Source organism: Numenius arquata, chromosome 1 (assembly GCF_964106895.1).
Source record: "Numenius arquata chromosome 1, bNumArq3.hap1.1, whole genome shotgun sequence".
In the NCBI taxonomy this organism is placed as follows: Eukaryota; Metazoa; Chordata; class Aves; order Charadriiformes; family Scolopacidae; genus Numenius; species Numenius arquata.
The window spans coordinates 121,968,045-121,991,643 of NC_133576.1; the positions used below are offsets into that span (position 1 = coordinate 121,968,045).

Sequence of the window (23,599 nt, forward strand, 5' to 3'; positions counted from 1 at the left end):
CTCTTTTCAGGACAAAGCATAGGATGCCTCTCCCTTGCAATTTAGAAGTCCAGAAAAGGTGTGAGTTCCAAGGTGAGTTAGAATATGAGGAAAACCAGGATGCAAACAAAAAAAATCAAAATGGTCACAGAAAGTCAGAAGAGCCAGCAAGGTGCTCTCCTGGCTTGCACGAAAAACGTGAGACCCAGCATTTTCAACCAAGTAGGGAAAACTAGGAACAAAAAAGTTTGGTGACCCTGTGGTAAAACAGTCCCAGCCATTGTGGGAACATTAGGGACATGTGAAAACTTCTATTAAAAATTCCAGCTGAATATCAGACAAGTACAGCAATTCTCCCTAGCAAATAAGAATTTGGATGCCAGATTTTTGGAAATACTTACTTGATTTCAGTTCCTCTAATTCTGGAAGCTCTTCATTCGAATGCCGAGACCTTACCCAGTGCTTCCACGCGTTTACACCATAGGCGTATTTGAACGGGAAACTACACTCTGAGTTTTCAGAGCTGTCGTCGTGAGACTGGTACCCTGACACCGCTTTCCTCTTCACCCCCTGCCATTGAAACACAGCGGTTAAACACCGCCGACGGCCACAGCACAGACTCCGGGCAGAATAAGGAAGCTGCAGGCCAGATTACAAACTGAAGGATCAGTGTAAAGAAACACGCGCTTCATTCAGTAGGTAGGTTTCTCTGTTGAAAATACTTCCAAGGACAGTTATTTACCTAAACTGACAGACGTTTCCAATTTGCCTTTCAGACTGGTTCCTAACACAGACAGAATAATTTTTGATAATGGAGTTCCTGCATTGGTTATATCATACTATGCAACAAACACGGGATGCACCAAATAATTCCGTGTATTTACAGGATTTCATCGTGTTAATGCGCAGGAAGTTAAAGACGCTACAAATTATGTCAGAAGGCAAACTTTTAGGCTCAACTGAACTCAATGGAAAAGCCAGCACTGGTCGCAAATTAAAGCGTGTCCAGCAGTAGATATGTGGACAATGTCCAGCAGGTAATACCGAGAGTTTAGACTCCAAATTTACTACTAGAAAGACACATTTATTCTTAGAAAGTTAAATGAGAAGTTTTATTAGAATATGGCTAATTTATTTGCAATGGTTAAAATAAAAATTTTGAGTGATAAAATCTGAGAAAATTACACGGAAATAAAAATGTTTTTCTTAAAATATTTTAAACAGGACACGCTATAACTCCTATTATAAGCCATGGTAATGCCAACATTCTTCCATTTTACTATCACTCATATTAAATCCAACAGCTAACTGCAACAGACATAGCACTGAAATAATTTTATTATTTGAAATATATCAATTTACACACACATCATGAAGACAGGATATTAGATATGAATAGGCAGTAACATGTTTTAAAGCCATATGAGAACTGAAGAAAAAAACCCCAAATCAAAATCCTGGCATATTTTTGCCGACTTAAATTTTGTGCTTATGACTTTTTTAATAGCAAAACAAAATTACCTTCTTTTTGGACCGAGGTCTTGGTTGTTCCTCATATTCTTCCCCAAAAACAGGAGGTAATAAGAACTCGTTTTCTGTATCAAGCTCCTCAGTTGCTGAAAATACAATAACAGAAACTTACTTCTAAACATCTTTTGAATAATGGTCTGAAAAAAACAATTAACTATATCAGTGTGCATTAACATAACAGGTCCAGAAAAGCACACATATATACATTACTAAAGATTGGATTTCGGTCAGACTAGATCTAAGGAAGAAATTTTTTACAATGAGGGTGGTGAAACACTGGCACAGGTTTGTCCAGAGAGGTGGTAGATGTCCCATCCCTGGCAACATTGAAGGTCAGGTTGGATGGGCTCTGAGCAACCTGATCTAGTTGAAGATGTCCCTGCTCATTGCAGGGGGGTTGGACTAGATGACCTTTAGAGGTCCCTTCCAACCCGAACTATTCTACCATTCTATGAAAGAAACCTGTTCTTATTTTGAAAGTAAGGCAAAGCTATTGCAATGTTTATTTCTAAATAAATCGTAAAGGATAAAATGCTTAACATTTTCAAGCACTGTCTCAAGTCACTAAGGCAGCATTTCTTACTACAGACTCTTTCACAAGTTTTCTTTCCTAGGCAGTCCTTGGTATTAAGAATTTTAAGATATGGTGAGAACAAACAGCTATGAGTGGAAAAACTACAAATTAACTTACTACATACACTTCTGTTCACATATTTACATCATTTCTATTCACATTTTATATTTTATATAGCACATTATACTTGGTTAAAAACATTCAGAATCAGAATGTAGCCTCTTTCAGAGAAACTGGTTTTAGTCTATTTTTATACAAGTGCTGGAGGTCTAGCTCATGATGGATATTACAGTAATTTTGGTAAACAGATGTATCTTAATATGTCAAAATACTATTTATTTAACATTCCAGGGGTAGGAAGGAGGACTATTTCAGGCAACACAGTGGAATGAGAGAACATATGAATGAATTTAATGTTGCAAGTTTCACCTTTATTTACTTTACTGAAGATGGTTCATCCCTCACTCAGACATCAAACAATGTCTTCATTCAAAACTAAGTGCTCTTCTGATAGTCTGATTTCACCACCTTACTACTCAAGACACCGTTCAAACTGGTCCAGATGAAACAGCACTCACATGCAAAGATTTAAGAACTCTGTCCCAGAGTAAAAACCAGTCCTTCTCCTGCTACCACCAAGAATCTCCATGTTTCTTCCATGTTTTTTTGTTTTTGTTTTTGGTTTTTTTTGTTTTGTTTTGTTTTTGTTGTTGTTGTTGGTTTTTTTTTCTTCTTTCTCATGTATCAAGCCTCACTTACAAAGACGGTTAAATGTCTGGTATGCATCCAGCTAATAAACTTCCTAAGACTAAGGTCAGACTAACCCCTAGACTTATCTTTACATTAGACATACAGCAAACTGAGACACCCAGTTTGGGCGTCCAGTGTGGATATCTATGGCACAAGGCAAAAGGAGACTTTCACCGTTGGATACAGAATGTAGCCAGGGGAGGTATGAGTTATATGTCCAAGAGAAGCTACATGAAGGGAGATACTAGCTATCTCCAGGAGCTCTCATGGATCTTGGATTAGGACATGGTATAAGGAAACACACACTGTTCCCTGCATTCTGTAGAGTGGTAGAAATTATAATACATTAAAGGTTTCAAAGTAGTGATCTTCCTGCTAATTCACAGAACGCAACCTTTTTCAAATACAGGTACGGATGTTAACAACACAACTGTAAAAGGTAACACAACTGATGTGCAGCATATTAGCTTACAATTTTCTAACAAACTCGAGGGAGAAATTTGCTCTTTTGTCACTTCTGCTCTAAATCACCATTTCCCATGGAAATACCTGGTGACTGAAGAATGTATTCATTAGTGTTTTCCATGACCCATGCCATCTGAGCCTTTGAGCCTTCAAAATAGCTTTCCTAAATCCATGTCCAAAACCAAGTGATGCAGCCAAGTTCTTTTGTGAAAGCTTACTTCCTCCTTTTCTTTGCATTCTGTTTCAAATGCTGTATTTAGAAAGATGGAGGAACTAATTCAGAAGTCCCCAGTCTTGCAAAGACATGGAAAATTTTTACTTAACAGTTAGTCAAGTGGATATTGCAATCAAATAAAGCCCCTCTGAAAGGATGATGGAACGAAGTCTAGTGGTGGCCCACAACGTCTCTTTCACAGTATTTATTAAAATAACAGAAAAAATACCTCTTGGAAAGTCTATTTCAATATCAAGGTCTGGTTCATATGGAACATCAGGCAAGCTTCTCTGTGCCTCTGTTTCTGAGTTTAGTAGATTTGACTCAACTACCACACCTGTTGAGAGAAAAAAAAAAAAAGGAAAAACACTCATTATTTTAACCCATGCATTGATTAGTCAGAACAGGGCAGATTTAGAACACTGGAAGCTGAGTGGTTCTAACGTTGCTTATTCTGCACATCACCTTCCTAGGTTTTGTTGTTCTTGAGATCTCAGATTTACCTCTCCAATATGATTTCCTTCAAACAGAAAAGATACTTGCTAGCTAGCCCATCCGTCCTTCATTAAGACGTGTCAGCAAAGCATGAGTACAGAAAATCAAATACCAGGGAATCTAGATCATATCAACCAATCACAGAACTCAAACAAGCTTGACAAACCGAACTATGTATTTTTCTACATAATCCTGCCTGCAACAGAACAGACTTTCAAATCCATGAAACGGATCCTACAAAAGCAAACAAGGAAGGCAGGCTGAGAGCAACAAAAGCTTGACGTCTTTCCAACTTTGGACAAAGACAAATTTCTCCAAATTCAGTTCTCTGCAAACGAACAAGCTCTGATCCCATATATCGACTCATTCAACTAACTGCACTTAGCAGAAGGGAGAAAGGAACTGCAAATGACAACCTTGCAGTACTACCGGAAATGTCCAGCTTTAGTGGGGGAATAGCAACAGTTTTGAAAACAATAAGCCTCCTGGGACTGCAGCATCACTGGCCTCCTATATACCAGGCCCAAAGCACAAGTATCAACATCCTTTGAGGCATCTGTTGAAAGAGCTTGGAAAAAACCCAAAATTTCACCTGAGTCATGGAAAACTCTTAAAATCTGGGCAAATTATCCTGGGAAAATATAGGAGAAATGAGGATTTTGGCAGACAGAGATGGGAAAGAAGGACAAAGAGGGACATGCACTGCAAAAATATCATTACAGGATATACAGGATTTTCTGATCTTCAGCTGTAGAGTTGTCCCAGGCAGTTCTCACGTTTGAGATGACCTGGTGAGATGCCAGGCCGTTTCAGCATCACAACGCCAATGATCTATCAGCTGATGCACTGCTATCTTCAAAGACGATACTTGCAGGTCAGGATCAACCAAGAGCAAAGGCATCGTTAGGTGCCTGTGGCTTTGCTGACCACAGTTCCACTTGTGAAACGTATGTTTCTCTTAGTTTTAACAGTCTGTGTTTCCCCACACCCACCTTTCCTTAAATTTTTGACTTGAGTTTTTCTGGGACGAAAAATGGATTGGTTTTGGCTTGGTTTGAGTTATGCTGAGAAGAAAACATGTGTGTGCAATCCTGGATGGCTGCTTGCCATCAGCCAAGGAGCTGGCACAAGCAAGCGAATGCCTGCGTTTTTAAAGACAAAGGTCTGGTACAGGACACCGAGGTCACACAACAGACTTCAGAGTTTTCCGTATTTCAAATGAGCTAAAATGATCTTCAAAAATATTTAAGTAATTCAGATTTCAACTTAACGTAAGAACTCAATAATAGCACTATTATACTCAAAGAATCTTTCCCTAAAATAAAAAAAACCAACATAACACAACCCTTCTCTTAATTCGCACACACCCACACATACACCCGAGCACTCCAAAGAGTCAAAAACTCAGCAGGAAACTCACTGGCCATATCAGAAGCTTCAGCTTTTCCATCATGTTCAGGTACCATCCCTGACAAGTTCAGTAGCTCGGTTTCCAGAGGATTTGAGGGTACTTTTCCCCTTAGATCTTCTATTGCTGCAAGGATTTTCTCACTGCTATCCAGAGTAGTGGGCAAGAAAACTGGAACTGGCACCTTTGCAGACAGAGAAGAAGAGATAATTACAAAAGAAAATACCCATATGCTGCAACAAAGCATCAACAGCAGCCAACCCAGAAACAAACTCTACATTCTTTGTCTAAAAGACAGTTAATACAGATTAGAAACAGATCACTTCAGCGTGGGCTAACAAAAAATACTGACAGGTTAAAAAATTCAATATAAATGACTGAGAACAGAAGGGAAAGCAGGAAAATATACAGAAAAAATTCAATATGACAAAATATAGTGGGTCAAAGTAAGAACAGAAGGGACTTTGGAGCTTTAAACCTGTCTTGACTCTAACTTCAGACTAACAGTTTGGACAAATCAGCATCCTGTTTTATTGGCTTGCTTGTGAAACAAGGAATTTTAGAAATTCAGGGTTTTTTCCACCATTTGGATGAGATTGGGTATATAAGTGTTAACAAATTTAACTTAGAGCTATTTTCTTTTGATGGCACAAAGTTCCTTTTTTCTTTTTTTTTTCTGTTTTTCCTCCATTTATCCCACTGCTATCCCTCCCCAACACAATCTTCCCATTACTCATTACTCATTCAGCAAACTCAAAAGTATCATTGAGAATTGCTCCCATGAAGTTCAGCAGCACAAGATTTTCACACTGAAAGCAGGCAGGTAGGTGCTAAAGAACAATCAGGAAATTAAGTGCCACTGACAAATCTCTAATGCTTTTTCAATAAACAGTGCTGCAGCATCCTGCAGTCCTTTAGATGGACCAGAATGAGAACAGTCAACACCACAAAGTGGTCTTACACATGCATGTGAATAGATGGCACTTTAAAAATGAAGCTGAAGTCTCACTTACAGGAACAGGAACTGTTGTAGGAACAGGAACATTTTGACTATACATGTTCATAGGCACCGGAACATAGACAGGTACAGGAATAGGCACTGGGACATACTCTTTTTTCAAATCATCTTCTATTAAAAGAAAAAAGAAAAAGGCAAATAATGCCAGGTACTTAAATATATTTTACACCTGCAGTTTAGGAAAAAAAAAATCAGAATATTTGCAGTATGTTCCAAGAAAGTAACAGTTAAAAACGTCTGCACTGAAGAAATAAGTAGTTCCAGTACAGCTGTAGAGTTACCTGTCTGACAAGACTTTGTCTGCATGTGAGGTTTACAGTATGTGGCTTTCGTCATTGTCAAAGGCTTGCAAAGAACTGCCTTGTTCTTCATTTCTCTGTTCGGTGTAGGAGAAGGTGGTGGTGCTGAGCCCTACAAGGAAGCAAATAAAAGAGAACATGCTGTTACACCAAACTGATTTCAACACGAAGTTCTTGATTTAATGTATCAATTTTCATATATGAGATACTGAAGAGGAAGCTCACAACAACGCAACAGCATCAACTATGACTCTTTAATTGCGACGTACTCTACATTTCTAGTAATGAGCTGCCACTGCCAGGAATATAGTAGCTCAGTAGCTCAGTCAGGGGCTAGCATTTTGTTTAACAACTTCTGGCTCATTTTCGTCTTTTTTTTTTTCTTTTTTTTTTCCTTTTTTTAATTTAAGATACTCTTAAGATACTCTTTTTTACGTTCTTGTTTAAATGAAAGTGCAATTTAAACTATTTGATAACTTTAAAAAAGATTTTTGCTGTAAAAAGAATTCACTATAAGTAGCATAACAAAATTCTGACGCAAGGTCTAACTTTCTTGAACTATGCTGTAATCTAAAGATCTTTTTTTTTTTTAAAAAAATGTATTTCTAAATAAAATTGTATCTCTGAACATTTTTTTAATACCTAAAGTATGAACTTCGAGCTCCCCCTGCTGGCTCCACAATAGTGACAAAAAATACTTGGGAAAATCACATAACGCTCTAACTGCATTCTTTCAGACAACAGTAAAACCTATAGTTCCAAACACGGTTTTTGTCCCCTAGCACCTCTTTTAGAATCTGATTTAAGAAACGGACTGTCACTTTTATTTAGTCATATGTAGTAAGACTAGGCCCACATATCCTTTTAAATATGGAAAGAAAGTCAAGCTGTAAGAACAGCAGTAGACCTTGTTTAACAGGCATACACTTTCTAAAATATTTTTAAAAATACTGTATCACAAATAGCTTTCTTTAAAGATTTACAAAACAAATTAACATCATTGCAAGCTATTAAACATAAAACACTAGATGTGGAAAAACATCTGATATCTTCCACGAGACAAATCAAAACGAAACTAAGCTTCAAATACAGTACATTAAGCTAAACAAAAAAACCTATTATTAATAACATTTCTGACAAGCTGAATGAAGTCTGCCGCTCTCCTCATGATCCCCATCCTCCCAGACAGTGATCCCACAAAAGGTCAAGCTTCCCCACACTGTCACCTGCAGCAAAATCAATCAGACCTTGAGCACCAACTATTCTACTCCTAGGAATTATAATTTAAGATCTGAAGCTTTATTTTCAGCCTTTCAGCGCTGAGATACAACTTAATATTCTAACTGATCAGTGACATTATCTTCCCTTTCTATATTCAATAAATACACTTAATTAGTCTAAACACGCCAGTAAGACATACATACTTTGTGGAATAACTTTTAAGCAACTCTTTCATGCACTATATATGTAAAGCTGATGACTTGGTTTCCCAGAAGACATTGAAAAGACAAAATACGAGGATTAAAAAATTTAATTTCACCTACTGATGTGAAAAAGACTAAAAAACTCCATAAATTTGTCTTAGTATCATTCAAAAATACTAATTTTTTGTTTTTTAATAGCATCCCTTTAAGCCATCAGGATCTCACATTTCAAATACTTCTAGTTATGTTACATATGTATTAAATATATGTACTTACTGTTATTTTTGTTCGGGGGGTTTGACAGCCCTGATCTAAAAACGTAAGAAAACATTTTTAGAATTTTTTTCCCCTTTTCCAGACTCAAAAGTAAATTTCAGTAAGCAACTCAGACAACACCTGTCATCAGGGAAACATTAAATTAACAGCAGTGATTTGTACTGTATCCCAGGTTGAGAACTGCATGCAAGACTTCTCATTCATGGGCATCTCACCACTCCGGCATTGAACCTTACAAAAAGGCAAACACTAAATCAATGCTCCGTTCAGATGTGAATATAGCCTCTTTCAGAAAAACAGATGTTCAACTACAAAAATGGCCATACAAAGAAGTGGTGTTTACATAATTACATTAATTAAAAAGCTGATTTATTTGAACTTTGCCTGACATGCCATTTAAACCACGTAAATATGCATCCAGCCTCCATCAGTGAATTTATATGGTACCTATTGCCAGCAGAAAAAACAAAAGCGCGATGTATTCCTCATATCTAGATACTTTCATTCCATTTTCATTTAGTTTCCATTTAATTTATTTCCATTTAATTTCATTTACTTATTTTTTCATTCCTAGTGCATTTATCTGCTCTCTGTGGCCAAAACACATTTTGAAAAGAAGTGTTTCCACAGAACACATAATGACAAACCAGAGCAAAATGAGAGGGAAGCATTTTCTGTCCCCATGATGATACAACACTAAAATTATGCTTCACCTAAAAAGATTTGGTTTTTAAGAAGTGGTTACAAAGCTATTTGATTACCTGATAATGTTTCAGCTCTTAAAAAAGCAATAAAATAAGGAGCTAAGATAAAAATAGCAAGCAGCGCAATGATGCCTCTGATGATAAAGTAAGAAAGGGTAACCTCTAACAGTTTATTACAACAAATAAATAATTCACGCACTTTATATTTTTCATTGAAGGGAAGCATCTCGTTTGCCATTTAGGAGCCATAAAGCAGCACATACCATAGTGTAAGTTCTCAGGTCCTTTTTGGGTCGCCAGATTTGGTTCGTTTTGTTGACAGTAGAATCGGAGCAAACAGTGCTGATCACAGAAGTGTTTCATTTCGCCACGCCACTGCACCTTCTCTTTGAGAGTTCCTTGAGACTTACAACAGTCACATCGTGCAGCCTTAATGCAAAGGAAGATTTTGACATTTTTAAACAAGCCTTGGAAAAAAATTATTTCTACATTTTAAAAGGTCACATTTTTAAGAGTACTGGAGAATCATTACCACTACACAGTTAAGTCTCGCTCACGTAGGCTCTATGATGGTTACACTACTTCTGCCCTGTGTACACAGGCACATCTGTCACTTTACTTTCAACTGTTTGGTGGGCTTAACACCCAGAATTAAAATGCTTTGTTTCACTAAAGACAGTCAGCAAAAAAATAATTTTATGCCTCAATTTTAATTAATTCTACTGAAACATTCTGCAACATAAGAGCGGAAAGCGACTAAAACTTCTTAATGACTCTCTTGAACCCAGGACAAATAGAGATTTCCCTTCCCCCCAAAGTTTGGTGGGTTTTTTTGTTTAAAGTCCCAAACATAATCTCTTCTCTAGGTATCAGATCAGAGCCCTTCAGTGTAAATAACTTTTATATTTTCATTATTTTAGTAGTTTGACAATTTAAGATTGCAATTATTAATTAGTTCTTCAAAATCTATGATTATAAACAACAACAGCTCTTCAACTAACAAGGATAAATCTACTTAGCATGTAACTTGAAACTCAAAACTTTCTTCTCTATCCCCAGTTAAATATATAAGTAAGATAACTTTCACCAACCTACATGATAATTTTATAATGCATCACTAAGACAGTTTTTCTCCAAAACAGATTCCACTGAATTTACTCAGCCATACTATTAATTATTATCTGAACAGTGGTCACCCCAGTTCCAGATCTTCAAGTAAACAAAAATTTGTTTGTACTACTGCTCCCCTTGATATTGCTTGCAACCTCCTTAAAAAAATAAAACCTTTATGGATGCTCAGGAATCCAAAATAAGTCAACCTACTAATAACATCAGGAGAGTAAGAGGGAAGTTATGATAATATGCAACATAAAACATTAATACGTAAAACCATACACAACACTGCAGTTATGCACAAGGCTCTGATGGCTAAAAAAAATAAAAAATAAAAAATGATCCAACTATAGTTCTTGCGACCAAAAAGGTATGAAAAGGCCAATTAGTTCAAATTTTAAAAGTAATTAAATGTTGAGTTCCTTCTCTGTACTTGAACAGTCCCGCACCATCCTTTGGCAATGCAGGAAATTCAGCTCCCTGTTGTAATTCTCAAATGTTTGAAATGATATATCGAGAGATTCAATTCTAACAGTATAACCAGCTTTAAGTTGGTAGCAATTAAAGCTGTGGCTTCAGGATCACCTCACACCAAGGAATGGCAGGTACTTCTCTTCCCCTGCTCCCTGCAGGTGCCAGCTGAAGTGCCTACGCACCTGCAGGGTACACAAGGTCAGAGACCTTACAGCACTCCATTGCCCCCATCCTCCCAAAATTTTTTGTAACGTTTGTCACTTTGATCTTCTGCTGATGCTGATCCAGAGTTCACGTTGCAGCAGAGATGTTCTCAGTGGGACAAAAGAGCAAGGAAGTGGTGTTCTTGGAAGGGAATGGGGAAGATGAAGTGTGGAGTGTTGCCAAAATAGCCTAGATTTATCAGTTCAGAGAAACTGTGAATTCACACCTCTAATGCAAATGCATCTTCCAAAGCCACCAAAAGGCTGAAATACCGGTAGGAAAAAGATAAAAATGTGTAATTCGCTAATTTTAAATGTCAAGCCCACCTAACATTGACTGTTAAGAATGACAGCTGGCCCATGCACAGAAAAGCCCACCTAGTCTGACCTGCTGCAACTGTTTGACTATCAAAGCACCACCTTCTGCTCAATTTTCTCTCTCCTTCAAAGAAAAGTAAGTGATAAATCTTGTCAAACGCAGCAACTACAGCCTTCATGTAAGTGTTTTCTCTCTCTCCTGGTTCTGCTCTTTCATTTAGGCCTTTGAGTGAATATATTGTTGTCTCTCCTGAGCTGCTACTAAGGTATTGAGGTGAAAAAAAATCTTGGTTTGATTCCACGTGAACATTACTATTCCTCAGCAAGGCCAAGAATCCTTTATAAGAATGCTTCACTTCTCATCCCTACATTTGCTGCACCGTGATCCTACTATTTCCATATTCATGCTTGCAGTCAATACTCCAGTCTTCCATGTACTGAAGTTTCCTGGTACTTGCTTGCTCTCCCCACTTCCCTGGACCATGAAACTGACAGAAAGCAAAAGTGTGAATTCATGATTTTTTTGCTTTTTCCTTCCTTCCCATTTGTTTTCATTTGGGATATTGGCACTATACAGTAACCAAAATGCCAAAAATGCCTGCCTTCAAGTCTGCTCTATCTGTGTTTCCAAAAATTCCATCTATACTTGGTGCTCCAACTGCACTTAACTCATGACTGCTTTTTGGTCCCATTCTTTTCCCAGGTCCAACTTCAACATGTTCAAATGGGCACAGCGATTAGTATACATCACTAATGCTTGCTCCAAATTTGGTTTAAAAACAAAGTTTTCACACATGGGGCTTTTACTTACATTTTTAATCCTCCAATTACCTGTTCCTAATGTTCTCTAATGATTTGGACTGGTATTAATTTGACCCAATCTTAGCTGTCTATTCAGAGTTCAATCCACAGTTAAGTAGGAAGCAAGAGATGTTTCCAGAGAGTGAGTGATTGTAGGAGAAAGGAGATCAACTATTCCGAAACGGTACCTCCTTGAAATGGATATGCCTAACTAGACAATGGCTGAATTCAGACAAGAGACTTTCCACAAGGTTGTCTTGCTGCCTTTACCATTTAGATTAATGCTGGCTCTATTGTTTCAAACCTTACCACCGCTGACAATCATTGCTATCTGAGCTCACCAACCACAATACTTTTTCTATGCCTCAGACTGTAGTTCCCCACCTCCTACTTAGTCTCTGCAGAAGACACCTGACTTCCACTGAATAGTCATCACTGTACATGCTCAATCCAATCAATATTCTGCTGTAGCCTTGAATGACCTGTAAATGCACCTCAGCTGTAGTATTTTCAGCAGTGTTCCACAATGTATATTTAAAGAAACATTTCTGTGCTGTTCTTGGAACTGTAAACTCTTTTTCATAGAATCATAGAATCATCCAGGTTGGAAGAGACCCTTGGGATCATCGAGTCCAACCATCTACCCTACACTACAAAGTTCTTCCCTATATCATATCCCCCAACACCACATCTAAACGTCTCTTAAACACATCCAGGGATGGTGACTCAACCACCTCCCTGGGCAGCCTATTCCAATGCCTGACCACTCTTTCTGTGAAAAATTCTTTCCTAATGTTCAGTCTAAACCTACCCTGCTGGAGCTTGAAGCCATTCCCTCTCGTTCTGTCATTAATTACCTGTGCAAAGAGACCAGCACCAACCTCTCTACAGTGTCCTTTCAAGTAGTTGTAGAGAGTGATGAGGTCTCCCCTCAGCCTCCTCTTCCTCACACTAAACAGTCCCAGCTCCTTCAACCGCTCTTCATATGATTTGTTTTCCAGGTAATTTTTTTTTTTTCAAGGTACTTTTAATGCTCTGGTATAAGTAACATCAAATGATTGAAACGGTCATCAAACATCAGACTACTAAAATATTTATATTGAAATTTCCCAGGTATTTTTCAGATTAACATCTAAACCATGGCATGCTATTGAACTTTACAGGAGGAGCTCTAATAACTTAGGGAGCTAACCTCGAGACACCAAAAATTTTACCTCTCTTCTTAGAGGGGCATGGACACCATACAGTAGAAATTTCCTCAGAACTTGGCACCAACTGGTAACCGTAGCTGTCACCCAACAAATGATTATTACTGAACTATTCTTGTACATTTCATTCCTTCATATTAGGTTTGAAGAACACTTCTAGATAAGTCTGATGTGCTTCTAATACTTCTGGATAAGTTTGTTGTGCTTCTAGCACTGCTACTTTCTGCTTTTTGAGAAAAGAATTTTCTCAGTCAGGGTACCTCTCCCATAATACTTAATTATTTCTAAAAGTTGTTTTTCAGATCATACTACATGAGAAAGATGTGTCCATAAAAAAGTAGACAAAGAAGATGGCGACAAACACTTGTTTAATGAACATAATGCTGGTGTTAAAACATTTCTAGGTTATTACTACTTATTTCTCTTCATGTATACATTCATTGAAACTCCAAATTAACACGGGACATTGCATAAATGAGACAAAGCCCATACATACGTAACTATTCTTTCAAGAAGCTAACAGACAAAACAGCAAATGAAGTACAAATTCAGGGAGGGGTCCATATCTATTCTGTCTCCCTATATTTTGATCATTATGTGTCTATGGCTAGGTAAGAACATCAGCTAACAACGTGCTGCCAAAGCTAAGATACCTGCAGTGACTTTTATAAAAAGAGGGAGAAGTTTCCAGCAAGGATGTAAAGGAAAAAAAAAAGACAATTTTAGCAAAACACACAATTTCCCAAAACCTATTACATGTGTTGCCCGTGTAATAGATCCCAAACTTTTATAACCCGAACTGAATTAGACAAAGGCTTTAAGAAATATTTGGAAAAAAAAGGCAATCATGTAACATCATGTACTACTAGTTCCACTAGCAAGCGTAAGATTCAAAAAGTAAAAATATCTAACACTTCATTATCATCAAAAGTATCCAAAGTCACTAGTTATCAGCAAGTCTGCTTGGAATACGTTGCCTTTTCATGGCATCATGTCTAATTTCCCTGTACCACAGAACCAACAGAATTTCTTAAGCAGACTTAACGGGCCAATTAAGTTACTGCCTTATACCACGGATCAGAAGGATAAGCTGAAGTTAGAGTTTTCAAGGGGTTCTCAAACCTGAATGAGAGTACAAGCTTTCATAGAAGTTTATGTATATGAAACTAATTTGGTACACACACCCCCAAGACTATATTCTTTGCTGGATCACCAAGAGATTTGTAAAGCACATCAAAGCTTTATTAGGTTCTCTACCAGAAGGCACTTTTTACGCAGGGATAAATTTCACCCCATACCCCAAGTTTTAAGGCACATATGTTAAATATTACTGTATGAAATTAACATTTTAGTAAGTTTAAGAACTTTGCAGCCAAGGTTCGTTACCCTATTTTCACATGAGACAGAAGAAACACATTCTTGTCTTCAGTAGTTCTCTTTCAGGAATGTCTAACAGGAACCTAACATACATTGTTAAAAATAAAGGCTTTAGAATGTTTGGCTGTAACATTTCTGGAACCAGCCATTCCAAAATATCAGATATGTCTTCAGATTCAGTTCTGTTATGGTAGGTAGATCATCTTGAATTACAGGACTTGTATCTAGACCTCTAACATTTCAAGCTTTTTATTGCCTTCCAGGCTGCGTAAGAGTTTTGGTAAGGTGATGAATTTTGTACTGTCTTTTTTGCAATTGCATCCACAAGTGTAGTTCTTGTTTTGATATTATCGGAGTAGCTTTTCCAGGATGTTCACACCAGAGATTTTATCCATGGTACTAATCGCAGGTTAAACCCAGTCCAATTTCACCTTTATTTCTTTCAAAAAATGAAAACAAAAAACCTCTTAAGGTGAACTCTTTGCTGGTTGTGCTTCACAAGGTAGTTAAGCTTCCAGAGATTTAGAAATAGATGCCATCTGTTTGATTAAAACTTTTATTAGAAATCCATTTGGGCTTGCTTTTCCCTTTGGCATCCCTTCCACTGGGAAATACTGGACAATCAAAGCCTTTGCAGTTCAAACTGTGGGAGAAGGGAAAAGGCAAAAAAGGAGGCAAAAACAGGAACAAGAAAAACTCTGCTAACCTAGGTTACCGTCAGTCAACTCAAGGTATCATCCAGCTGCTATTAACAGTGTTTTCAACATTCTGAATACACATTTAAGAAGTTTTGACAAGAAAAACATGGTATCGATTGAGAAGAAAAAATAGGAATTGTAAATTAATAAGTATATATAGTAGTTTCTTGTTTTTCTGTAACTCAAGATTTCCTTGCCAAATGAATTAATAAAATCAGATGGTAGAAATGCTGCTGCAAGATCTAAGAAAACTCAAATGATGAAATTAATACATTTGCTTATTGTGTAGCAAATGCTTTGCTGACGTAAGCCATATTTGCTGCACAGTCCTTGAGATATCCTCACACGTGCATTTTTGGTTTTTTTAACTGTGGAGCTCTCGTCAAAAATTCTGAGTTACTTGCCTTGTAGTACCAGTCCTGAAATTTTTTACAGCACTCTTCACTGCAGAAATCTCTCACTACACCATCAAGTTCCTTAGTTGCTCCCTTTTTGCACAGCTGTGAGCAGTAATTACAAGTAACACATCTCAGTCCTAACCGTCTTGCAAAGTCTTGTTTATATAGCAGCTTGCAGCCTGGAAACAGATTTTAAACATTAGGAACAAAGTAATTTTTACAGAGAGATATCACAGTTAAGAGTTAAATATTGAAAATTAAATGAATACAACAGCTAACAATTGGGGCTTCAGACAAATTCAGGTTGCATAATAGACTATATTTCAAGACATTTTTACCTGAATACTTTTCCTGCATAACTCTATGGTTTCATGTGATGTCTGCATCTTTTTCAATACACTACACTCGAATCTGTGCTTATCAAATCCCTGAATAAACAGTCAGAAAGTCAGAAAAAAACCATAATTTTCTTTTCATATAGACCCATGCAAAAGCATTGACTTGGAATTACATTGCTCAGATACATATCCTCAGAATGCTAGACATCCAGACAATGACAAGCAGAAATTTAAAGCTAGACAACAGTAGCCACTAAGACAATATCTACCTTCAAGGATCAACTTATTTCTATTACTACTGTCATTCATATTAATACAACAAAACACTGCAGATATCTCATTAATTTTTTAAGAGCACTAATAGGTACAAGATGACCTAAGAACTGAGGAGTTTCTTAAAAATATAACTATAAAGAAAGCAATGATCAGTACTGAGAATAGTTATGCAATGACAGGAATTTACATATGAAATTCGTGTAGCATTTTTATGCAATGAATCTTTTATTTTTTTCTTTTCACATCAGGTGGGTTGTTTTGGGTTTTTTTTGCATTTGCTATACAGTCATAATTTCAAGGTTGCCATATGGATAGCTATATTCTTCAATAATCTGATCCTCCCTCAAGCAAATTAGAAGACGTTCTAACGTATGAAATACGTTAAAAGATGAGTACCATAGCTATTACATAGGCTATTTTGAGAATAGAATGTATTTAAAGTACCTCAAATCTAGTGTCTATTCAGCTGATGCCTAAATCATGCACCATATATCTCTGTAATTGTGCTAATTTTACAGAAGAGAACAGTATGAGAAGATTAAGTAACTGTCTATATTAAAGAGTGGAGGGACGAGGTTCACATCTACACAGACCTTTGATCTAAGGTACTGCACCAGTTTTTATGATCTCCCAAATATCACAGTACCACAAGTCTTCCAAGTGACTTGCTAGGGCATACATTCTAACACATGCGGACTGCTGTACTTCTGGGAAGTCCATATGTAACATACATGCTGCGTTTCGCATACAGAATATAAAAATACTGTAATTGTAATGTATTCAGTAATTTCAATCAAGTAACTTGTGCTGTTGTCTACTAGGGTAGAACTTCATATGTGTGAAACTGAGATACTATTTTAAAATCAAAAAGCCACAAGAATGCAAGCGGAAGCTGAAGTAGACAGCATCTCCCAAATACAAGAGGTTACTGAGGAATTTTAACTTCCAATGCTACAAGCTTTGCTAACAAATTAAATTTGCCAGCAATGCCAAAACAAGACAATTATAGAATATTGTACAACTAAGACACTGTAGGTAATAACTGTGTTTTAAATTGGCTTTTTTTTTTTTTGTTATATATCTGATTCTTTAACAACAGCATAAAGAAAATTACTAACACACGGAACAGGCAGTACAGAAAGAATGTGCCAAATCAAGCAATCATCCTTATAGTACAATTAATTCGGTTGTTAAATACACTGCTCTGAAAAAAATAATAACTCTGAAGATAGCAGTGTGTGCAGGCTATTAGTTAGAAGTACCCATTAAAGCACTGGGAACTTCTTGACAGTACTTCTTCCTGCTGGGTGTATCTCTCATTATTGTACGGGGCATCAGATTCTTTCCACTTCTTTACAATTCCAGAGATAGCTCAGCACCACAATGCATCCTCCTCTTCAGCTGCGCCTTAGAAGAGCCACTCAATGCTGCATCAGGCTTTCAAGACTATAGATTAGTAGTCTACTACCAATCAAGTAAGCTATGTGCACCTGGCTAAACAGTCTACAAAAAGGAATGGAAAAACTTGACATTTTTCTTGGCTGCTAAACTATAGGGAATAAAATTGAAGAAGATACTGCTGTTACACTAAAAAACGTTACCAGGTAAGACATTTTCCTTTCTACAGTCAAACACCTCCCACATCTCTGCGACACAGAAAATAATGAGCAGTGAACATTAAGTAAGGGGAAACAAGAAGTTCAAATTTCCAGTCCTTAAGACTAAATGCTTGAAAAACATGGGGTTTTTTTATAGATCACTGACTGCAGGGCTTCTTGCTGAAGGAAGCCTTGACAGAAGATAAAAAAAAATAATCCATCTTTATAAAACTTCAGATGTTGACAGAAGGTTGTTACAACCCTGAAGACTTCTAAAACGGAAGTACAGGATTTTCTTTTCCTTCTGCAACATAACGAGCAAAATTCTTCAGATTTGTCTGATACTTCTTATGTCTTTGTAATATGTAACTTGATTGACCCGACCAGGGAACATTTGCTTGCTTCAAGATCCTGTTGCTTCAGACAAAGGGAAAACAAAGTGCCTTCCTTTTTATAGGATGTATTTTAATTAGGTCCTTGGTACTCTGTACATATTTAGGATATCATTTTTTATTATAATGCTGTGGTTTTGACTGGAATAGTAAGAATTTCTCTGAAGTATGGAAAAAGGTATTCACCTTTGGCAAAACAGATTCCAAACTCAAACAACTTGGTCTTCACAGTGCACAATGTAAATCCTGAATCAACAGAGCAGTAGCATCCATGCTGGCTTTCTAGATGTGGCCAAGAAGTGGGTTTTAACTGACAGTACATCGTGGATGAATAATACAAAGAGCACTGGTTGTCTGATCTTTCCAATATCAACACTAAAATCCTGAGGCTTTGGCCAGCCTAACTCCCCTGGGAACTCAGGCTTCATGAGTATAAGCACTGTCTAAGGCAAACAGCTGACAGCCCCAACATTTCGAACGAAAATATACAAGTAAAATCCTAAGCTCCTCCAGATTTCTGCAGTAACACCAGTTATACAAGTTACAGTGTGACCAGATGGAAATCTTTAGTGCCTTGAAGTGATTCTAAGAAAAAAAATAGCTTTTAATAATTTCAAAGAACAATATAAGGGCAGGTCATTTGGTTAAAGCTACACAGGTAATCAATTATGTTCTTTAGCAAAGTTCTAACAGAAGACTAACCCACAAGTCAACCATCTCAGAAAGACCATTAAGGAGCATTTTCACACAAAGTATCTGCAACTCAAAATTTGAACCAGGCAAAAAGAAGTAGCTGAGTATCTCCTAAATCAATGTAACGTATCCTTAATTATGCAATTAGAATTCTGGCTTCCGGGCAAAACCCAACACAAAACCTCTCCCTTTCAACAGCCCTGAACTTTGGTTTCCCACATAAGCTATATAGAGAGGATAAGCATCTGAACAAACGCAACAAAGGCTTGCTGACAGGACAACACACAAGCAGTTCCTCCAAACCTTTACTTCAGGCATGTTCCAAGTCAAGGGAGATTCCTTTCTCTTGGCAGACACAAGAACTGCCAGGCCCAGCCATGCAGAGCTTCCCACAGTAGGAAACACGCTTCACTTGGCTCTCTGCAGAGTCAGTGCAAGGAAGCTACTAAAAACCTGATTCTATTCCACCAGCAGCACCCACCTGAGTTATGGGAAGTTCAGTATCTTGACACATCAAACAGCTGTGAAAAAGGAATGCTGAACTAGACACACTTCCCAAGTCCTCAACACTGGTCTCTTTTTACCACGGAGAACAACATCTTTCATAGAATGCAATTATTCCATCACTAATCACTGAAAGTGATTAGTTTTTTTTACCTCTGAAAGGCTGTACTCACTAGACTACCTTTCTCCTCCTGCAAGCTACATACGAGACTTGCTGTTCTCTCATCCTGTAATAACCTCAACTGTTATCCTTTAACAGCTTCATCTAGAGAAGAGTAACAAGAGGCCTGTCACATCGTGAGCCTGTAGTATCAAGAAGCCTGTAGCATCACAAGCTAGGTCTTGAAGATTTCTGGAGCTATGTTCCATCCACAGCTTTCTGCTGCTTTCTGTTGCCTCTCTATGTATTGATCTGAATGCAATAGCTACCTCTTCCATACCCACACTGCTATCATCCACTGTCTCTGACTTCACAATAAACATTATTATCCTTAGGAAAACAGATGCAATGCATCCAATTTTGGATCCTGCTTGGATTACCATTAAAATAGACCCCATCGTCTCTGAGTAACAGAGGGGCTGTCTCCCACCTCCTTCCTTGTCTTCTGCTTAAGAACCTTTTAGTATTTCATTATTCAACTTCTATGCATCCTCAGTTTATCTTGATATTTTCTGATAGTAGATATGAGCTCCTTCCTTTCTCCTCCCTCCTATTCCTATTCAGTTACACAGTTTCTGCTTGTTCTTTAATCTTTTCAAGCTGCTTATTCTTTCAGGTTAATAAGAAGCATCTTTATATGCTTTCCTCTTGTGCTCATGATCTCAGCACCTTAAATTGTCATCAACACTTATCTGCAAGAGCCAATGCTTTTTTCGCTTAAAGAATTGTCTCAAATGTCTTCAAAGACACAACGGTGGAATTAACACTAAAGAATGCCAATTTAACAAGGACCTCTGTAGTTGAACAATGCACAGGATCTCACTTGATATTCTTTACCATGTTAGAAATCAGCTCTCCATGAATAAAAAAATCTCAAGATTCAGCACAACCTGTATTCATACTAAAATTTAAATGGTAGTACTTTAACAGTATTAACATTGTCCCTCTGTAGACAGAGGAAGATAAACATATAATCTCTTCCTCAGCCTAGTTCTACCTTTTGACTTTTTCAACTACAAGAACACTGCCAGAAGTGTTCAAACATTTCTGGATCAAAATCCAGGTTAACAAGTTAAATTTTTCAAGTCATTCCACAAGATACGCATCCAACTAACTGGAAGCTACATCTACACAATTAGGCTCTCCTACATTTGGAATACCACAAGAATCGCCTCCCCAGCTCTTCCATGTGCATTTGGAAGGCACGAATCTGTGCTCTCCTTCACCATAGCCAAGAGCCTTCACTTGGTGCTTCTGCAGTGAGGGAGCTTGTTAAGTATTTGAAAAAAGACTTCTCTGCCTTGAACGTGGACTCTATTAACCTTGACTTGTGCAAAGCATTTGACATTGTCCCGCATCACATCCTGGTCTCTAAATTGGAGAGACATGGATTTGATGTACGGACCACTTAGTGGATAAGGAATTGGTTGGATGGCTGCACTCAAAGGGTTGCGGTGAACAGCTCAATGTCCAAGTGGCAACCAGTGATGAGTGGCTTTCCTCAGGGGTCAGTACTGGGCCCGGTGCTGTTTAACATCCTTGCCAATGACACCAAGCTACCATTCAGTGGGGCCTGGACAGACTTGACCAGTGGGCCCATGCAAACCTCATGAAGTTCAACAAGGCCAAGTGCAAGGTCCTGCACCTGGGCTGGGGCAATCCTTAATACCAACAGAAACTGGGGGGTGAATGGATTGATAGCAGCTCTGAAGAAAAGGACTTGGGGGTGTTGGTTGATGAGAAGCTCAACATGAGCCAGCAACATGTGCTTGCGGCCCAGGAAGCCAATGGTATCCTGGGCTGCATCAAAAGAAGCATGGCCATCATCTCAAGGGAGATGATTCTCCCCCTCTACTCCACTCTCCTGAGACCCCACCTGGAATACTGTGTTCAGCTCGGGAGCCCCCAACATAAGAAGGACATGTACCTGTTGGAGCAAGTCCAGAGAAGGGCCATGAAAATGAACAGGGGGCTGGAGCACCTCTCCTACGAAGACAGCAGGTCATATTCTCTCAAAATAACTCAGGCACCTCAAAATCCCTCCAAAGATGATTTCCACTTTTCTACTGACCTGATTTGTGGGAAAGGAATACCTTCCCTCGGTAACAATAGGACTCTTGCAATTGTGAAAGGGCATTTTAATGGATCATACATTTTACAGTGATTAAGACACATTTCGCTTTTCATTTGTCCCCTTTTGTCAGAATACTCCAATTCATCACCAAAAAAACCTTCAAAAGAAAGCCACGAGAAAGCTGATATTTCAGGTTAGAATTTATCTTAGAGGGTCACTGCCAAAGGAAGTGGTCAGAAGCAAAACCAAACTGTCTAACATGTAGGATAAAGTTGAAAAGCTACCATAGCAAGCACAAATTATTTTAACATGGTAGGCCACTGTGAGAGCTGCAGAGAGGGAGATAACAGCTCCTTGAAGCACAAACCCCAGAGCCCGTAACAGCAGATTGCTATTATACAAAATAGTTAAGTGTGATATGAAATTTTACATATACTAAACAGCAATATATTTTTTCCCTGGATCTATATTCTATACTACTTACCAATTCTTGATAGCATTATGAGGTCCTATTGCAAAGTAGCATGCAGCTAGAAAGTTGTAATTATGCCATAACATTTTTCATAAAAATGGGTGCTTTACTGCTGTCTTCAAAAATTTCTGTACACTAGCCCAAATTCTGTAAATTTTATTTTTAAAATGAATATCAGTGTTTCTAAAAATAGACAGATGATTACATGTAAAATATAAAAAAAAAACCCAAAAACTTTGTTGAAACAGTTTCTGTAGCTCTCACATTTAACAATAATGAAATCAAACATCAGGCATTAAGAGGATCAACCAGGCTGGATGGCAACTCCATTCGCCTAAGGGGATGGGGCAGCTCAGCTCGGCAGGGCCAGCAAACCAACTTTTCCTCAGTGCAGTTCTCCACCTACCGGAGAAGCTCAGCAACTATAACTAAGTCTTAGCAACATTTCATATCAAACATCTGTTTTGAAACCAGTTTGTTAGTGCTTCCAGTAACAACAGGAATTGCTGTAAGTTTCAGGTAGTATCTTAATTGGTTGTGAAACATTCATATGTAAGCACCTGTATAAAGTTTAACACACTTGTGTTTAGGCTATTCCCAATATCTGTAATGTTTTCATGTAAGTCTAAAAATCAATCAACTAAACATTATACTTCACTGAACAATCCACTGTGCAGCAGTGGTTGGAAAAATGCCACTCTGAAATCTACAATGCTTAACTAAATATACATCTTTCCTAGACATACTCAGTTCTGAAATGACTTAGTTTCCTAAATTTCTTTTTCCACTTGTCAGTCCTACAGTATTTCAAAAGGGGTTATCTCTACTTAGATGAAACATCAGAACTGTTTACATTGAGTTTAATTTGCAGAATCTGTAATTCCCAGAAACTTATTAGCATACTATCAAGATGATAGTACAGTTGCTAAAATCATAGCTGTCCTTTATCTGTATTATCCATTTGAAAGGAACTCCCAAGCATCAGATAACTGAGTTACTCCACAGCTGCTGATATGAATCAGTGTTATGAAAATTCACATTATAAAATTATTACAAAGCCTGTGTTATTTAAATCATAACACTTAGTTCTATTGAAAAGATTAATTAAATGCAAAATAAGTCTACAAATAAAAAAGTTATGGTGATACTTATCATAAAATAGTTCTATTGCTGGATTGCCAAAGACTGATTTGTTCTCCTAGACCCTCAGAAAGGACATATATATTAAAAAACCCCAAAACTCAGTAACTTGAAGATTTCCTCAGGATTAAAAACTTGCACAGCCTATCCTCAATTGTCACTCATGCAACTACACATACATAAAAATAGACAAGCAACTTCAATCTTCTTGCTTTAGCATACACAA

The 23,599-nt window shown here is 37.6% G+C and overlaps 1 protein-coding gene across 2 annotated transcripts in view; it reads right to left on the reverse strand.

The window, feature by feature from the left end:
* Window positions 1-23,599, reverse strand: part of ZMYM2 (zinc finger MYM-type containing 2) — a 69,727-nt gene that overhangs the window by 8,624 nt on the left and 37,504 nt on the right. For both annotated transcript variants that reach the window (XM_074159265.1, XM_074159275.1), the window contains exons 10-18: window positions 15,733-15,905; window positions 9,400-9,565; window positions 8,433-8,467; window positions 6,715-6,844; window positions 6,429-6,544; window positions 5,428-5,599; window positions 3,742-3,849; window positions 1,501-1,595; window positions 381-549 (exon numbers count right to left, since the gene is read on the reverse strand). In XM_074159265.1, coding sequence (XP_074015366.1) covers window positions 381-549; window positions 1,501-1,595; window positions 3,742-3,849; window positions 5,428-5,599; window positions 6,429-6,544; window positions 6,715-6,844; window positions 8,433-8,467; window positions 9,400-9,565; window positions 15,733-15,905 — 1,164 coding nt within the window. The remainder of the gene's footprint in view (window positions 1-380; window positions 550-1,500; window positions 1,596-3,741; window positions 3,850-5,427; window positions 5,600-6,428; window positions 6,545-6,714; window positions 6,845-8,432; window positions 8,468-9,399; window positions 9,566-15,732; window positions 15,906-23,599) is intronic.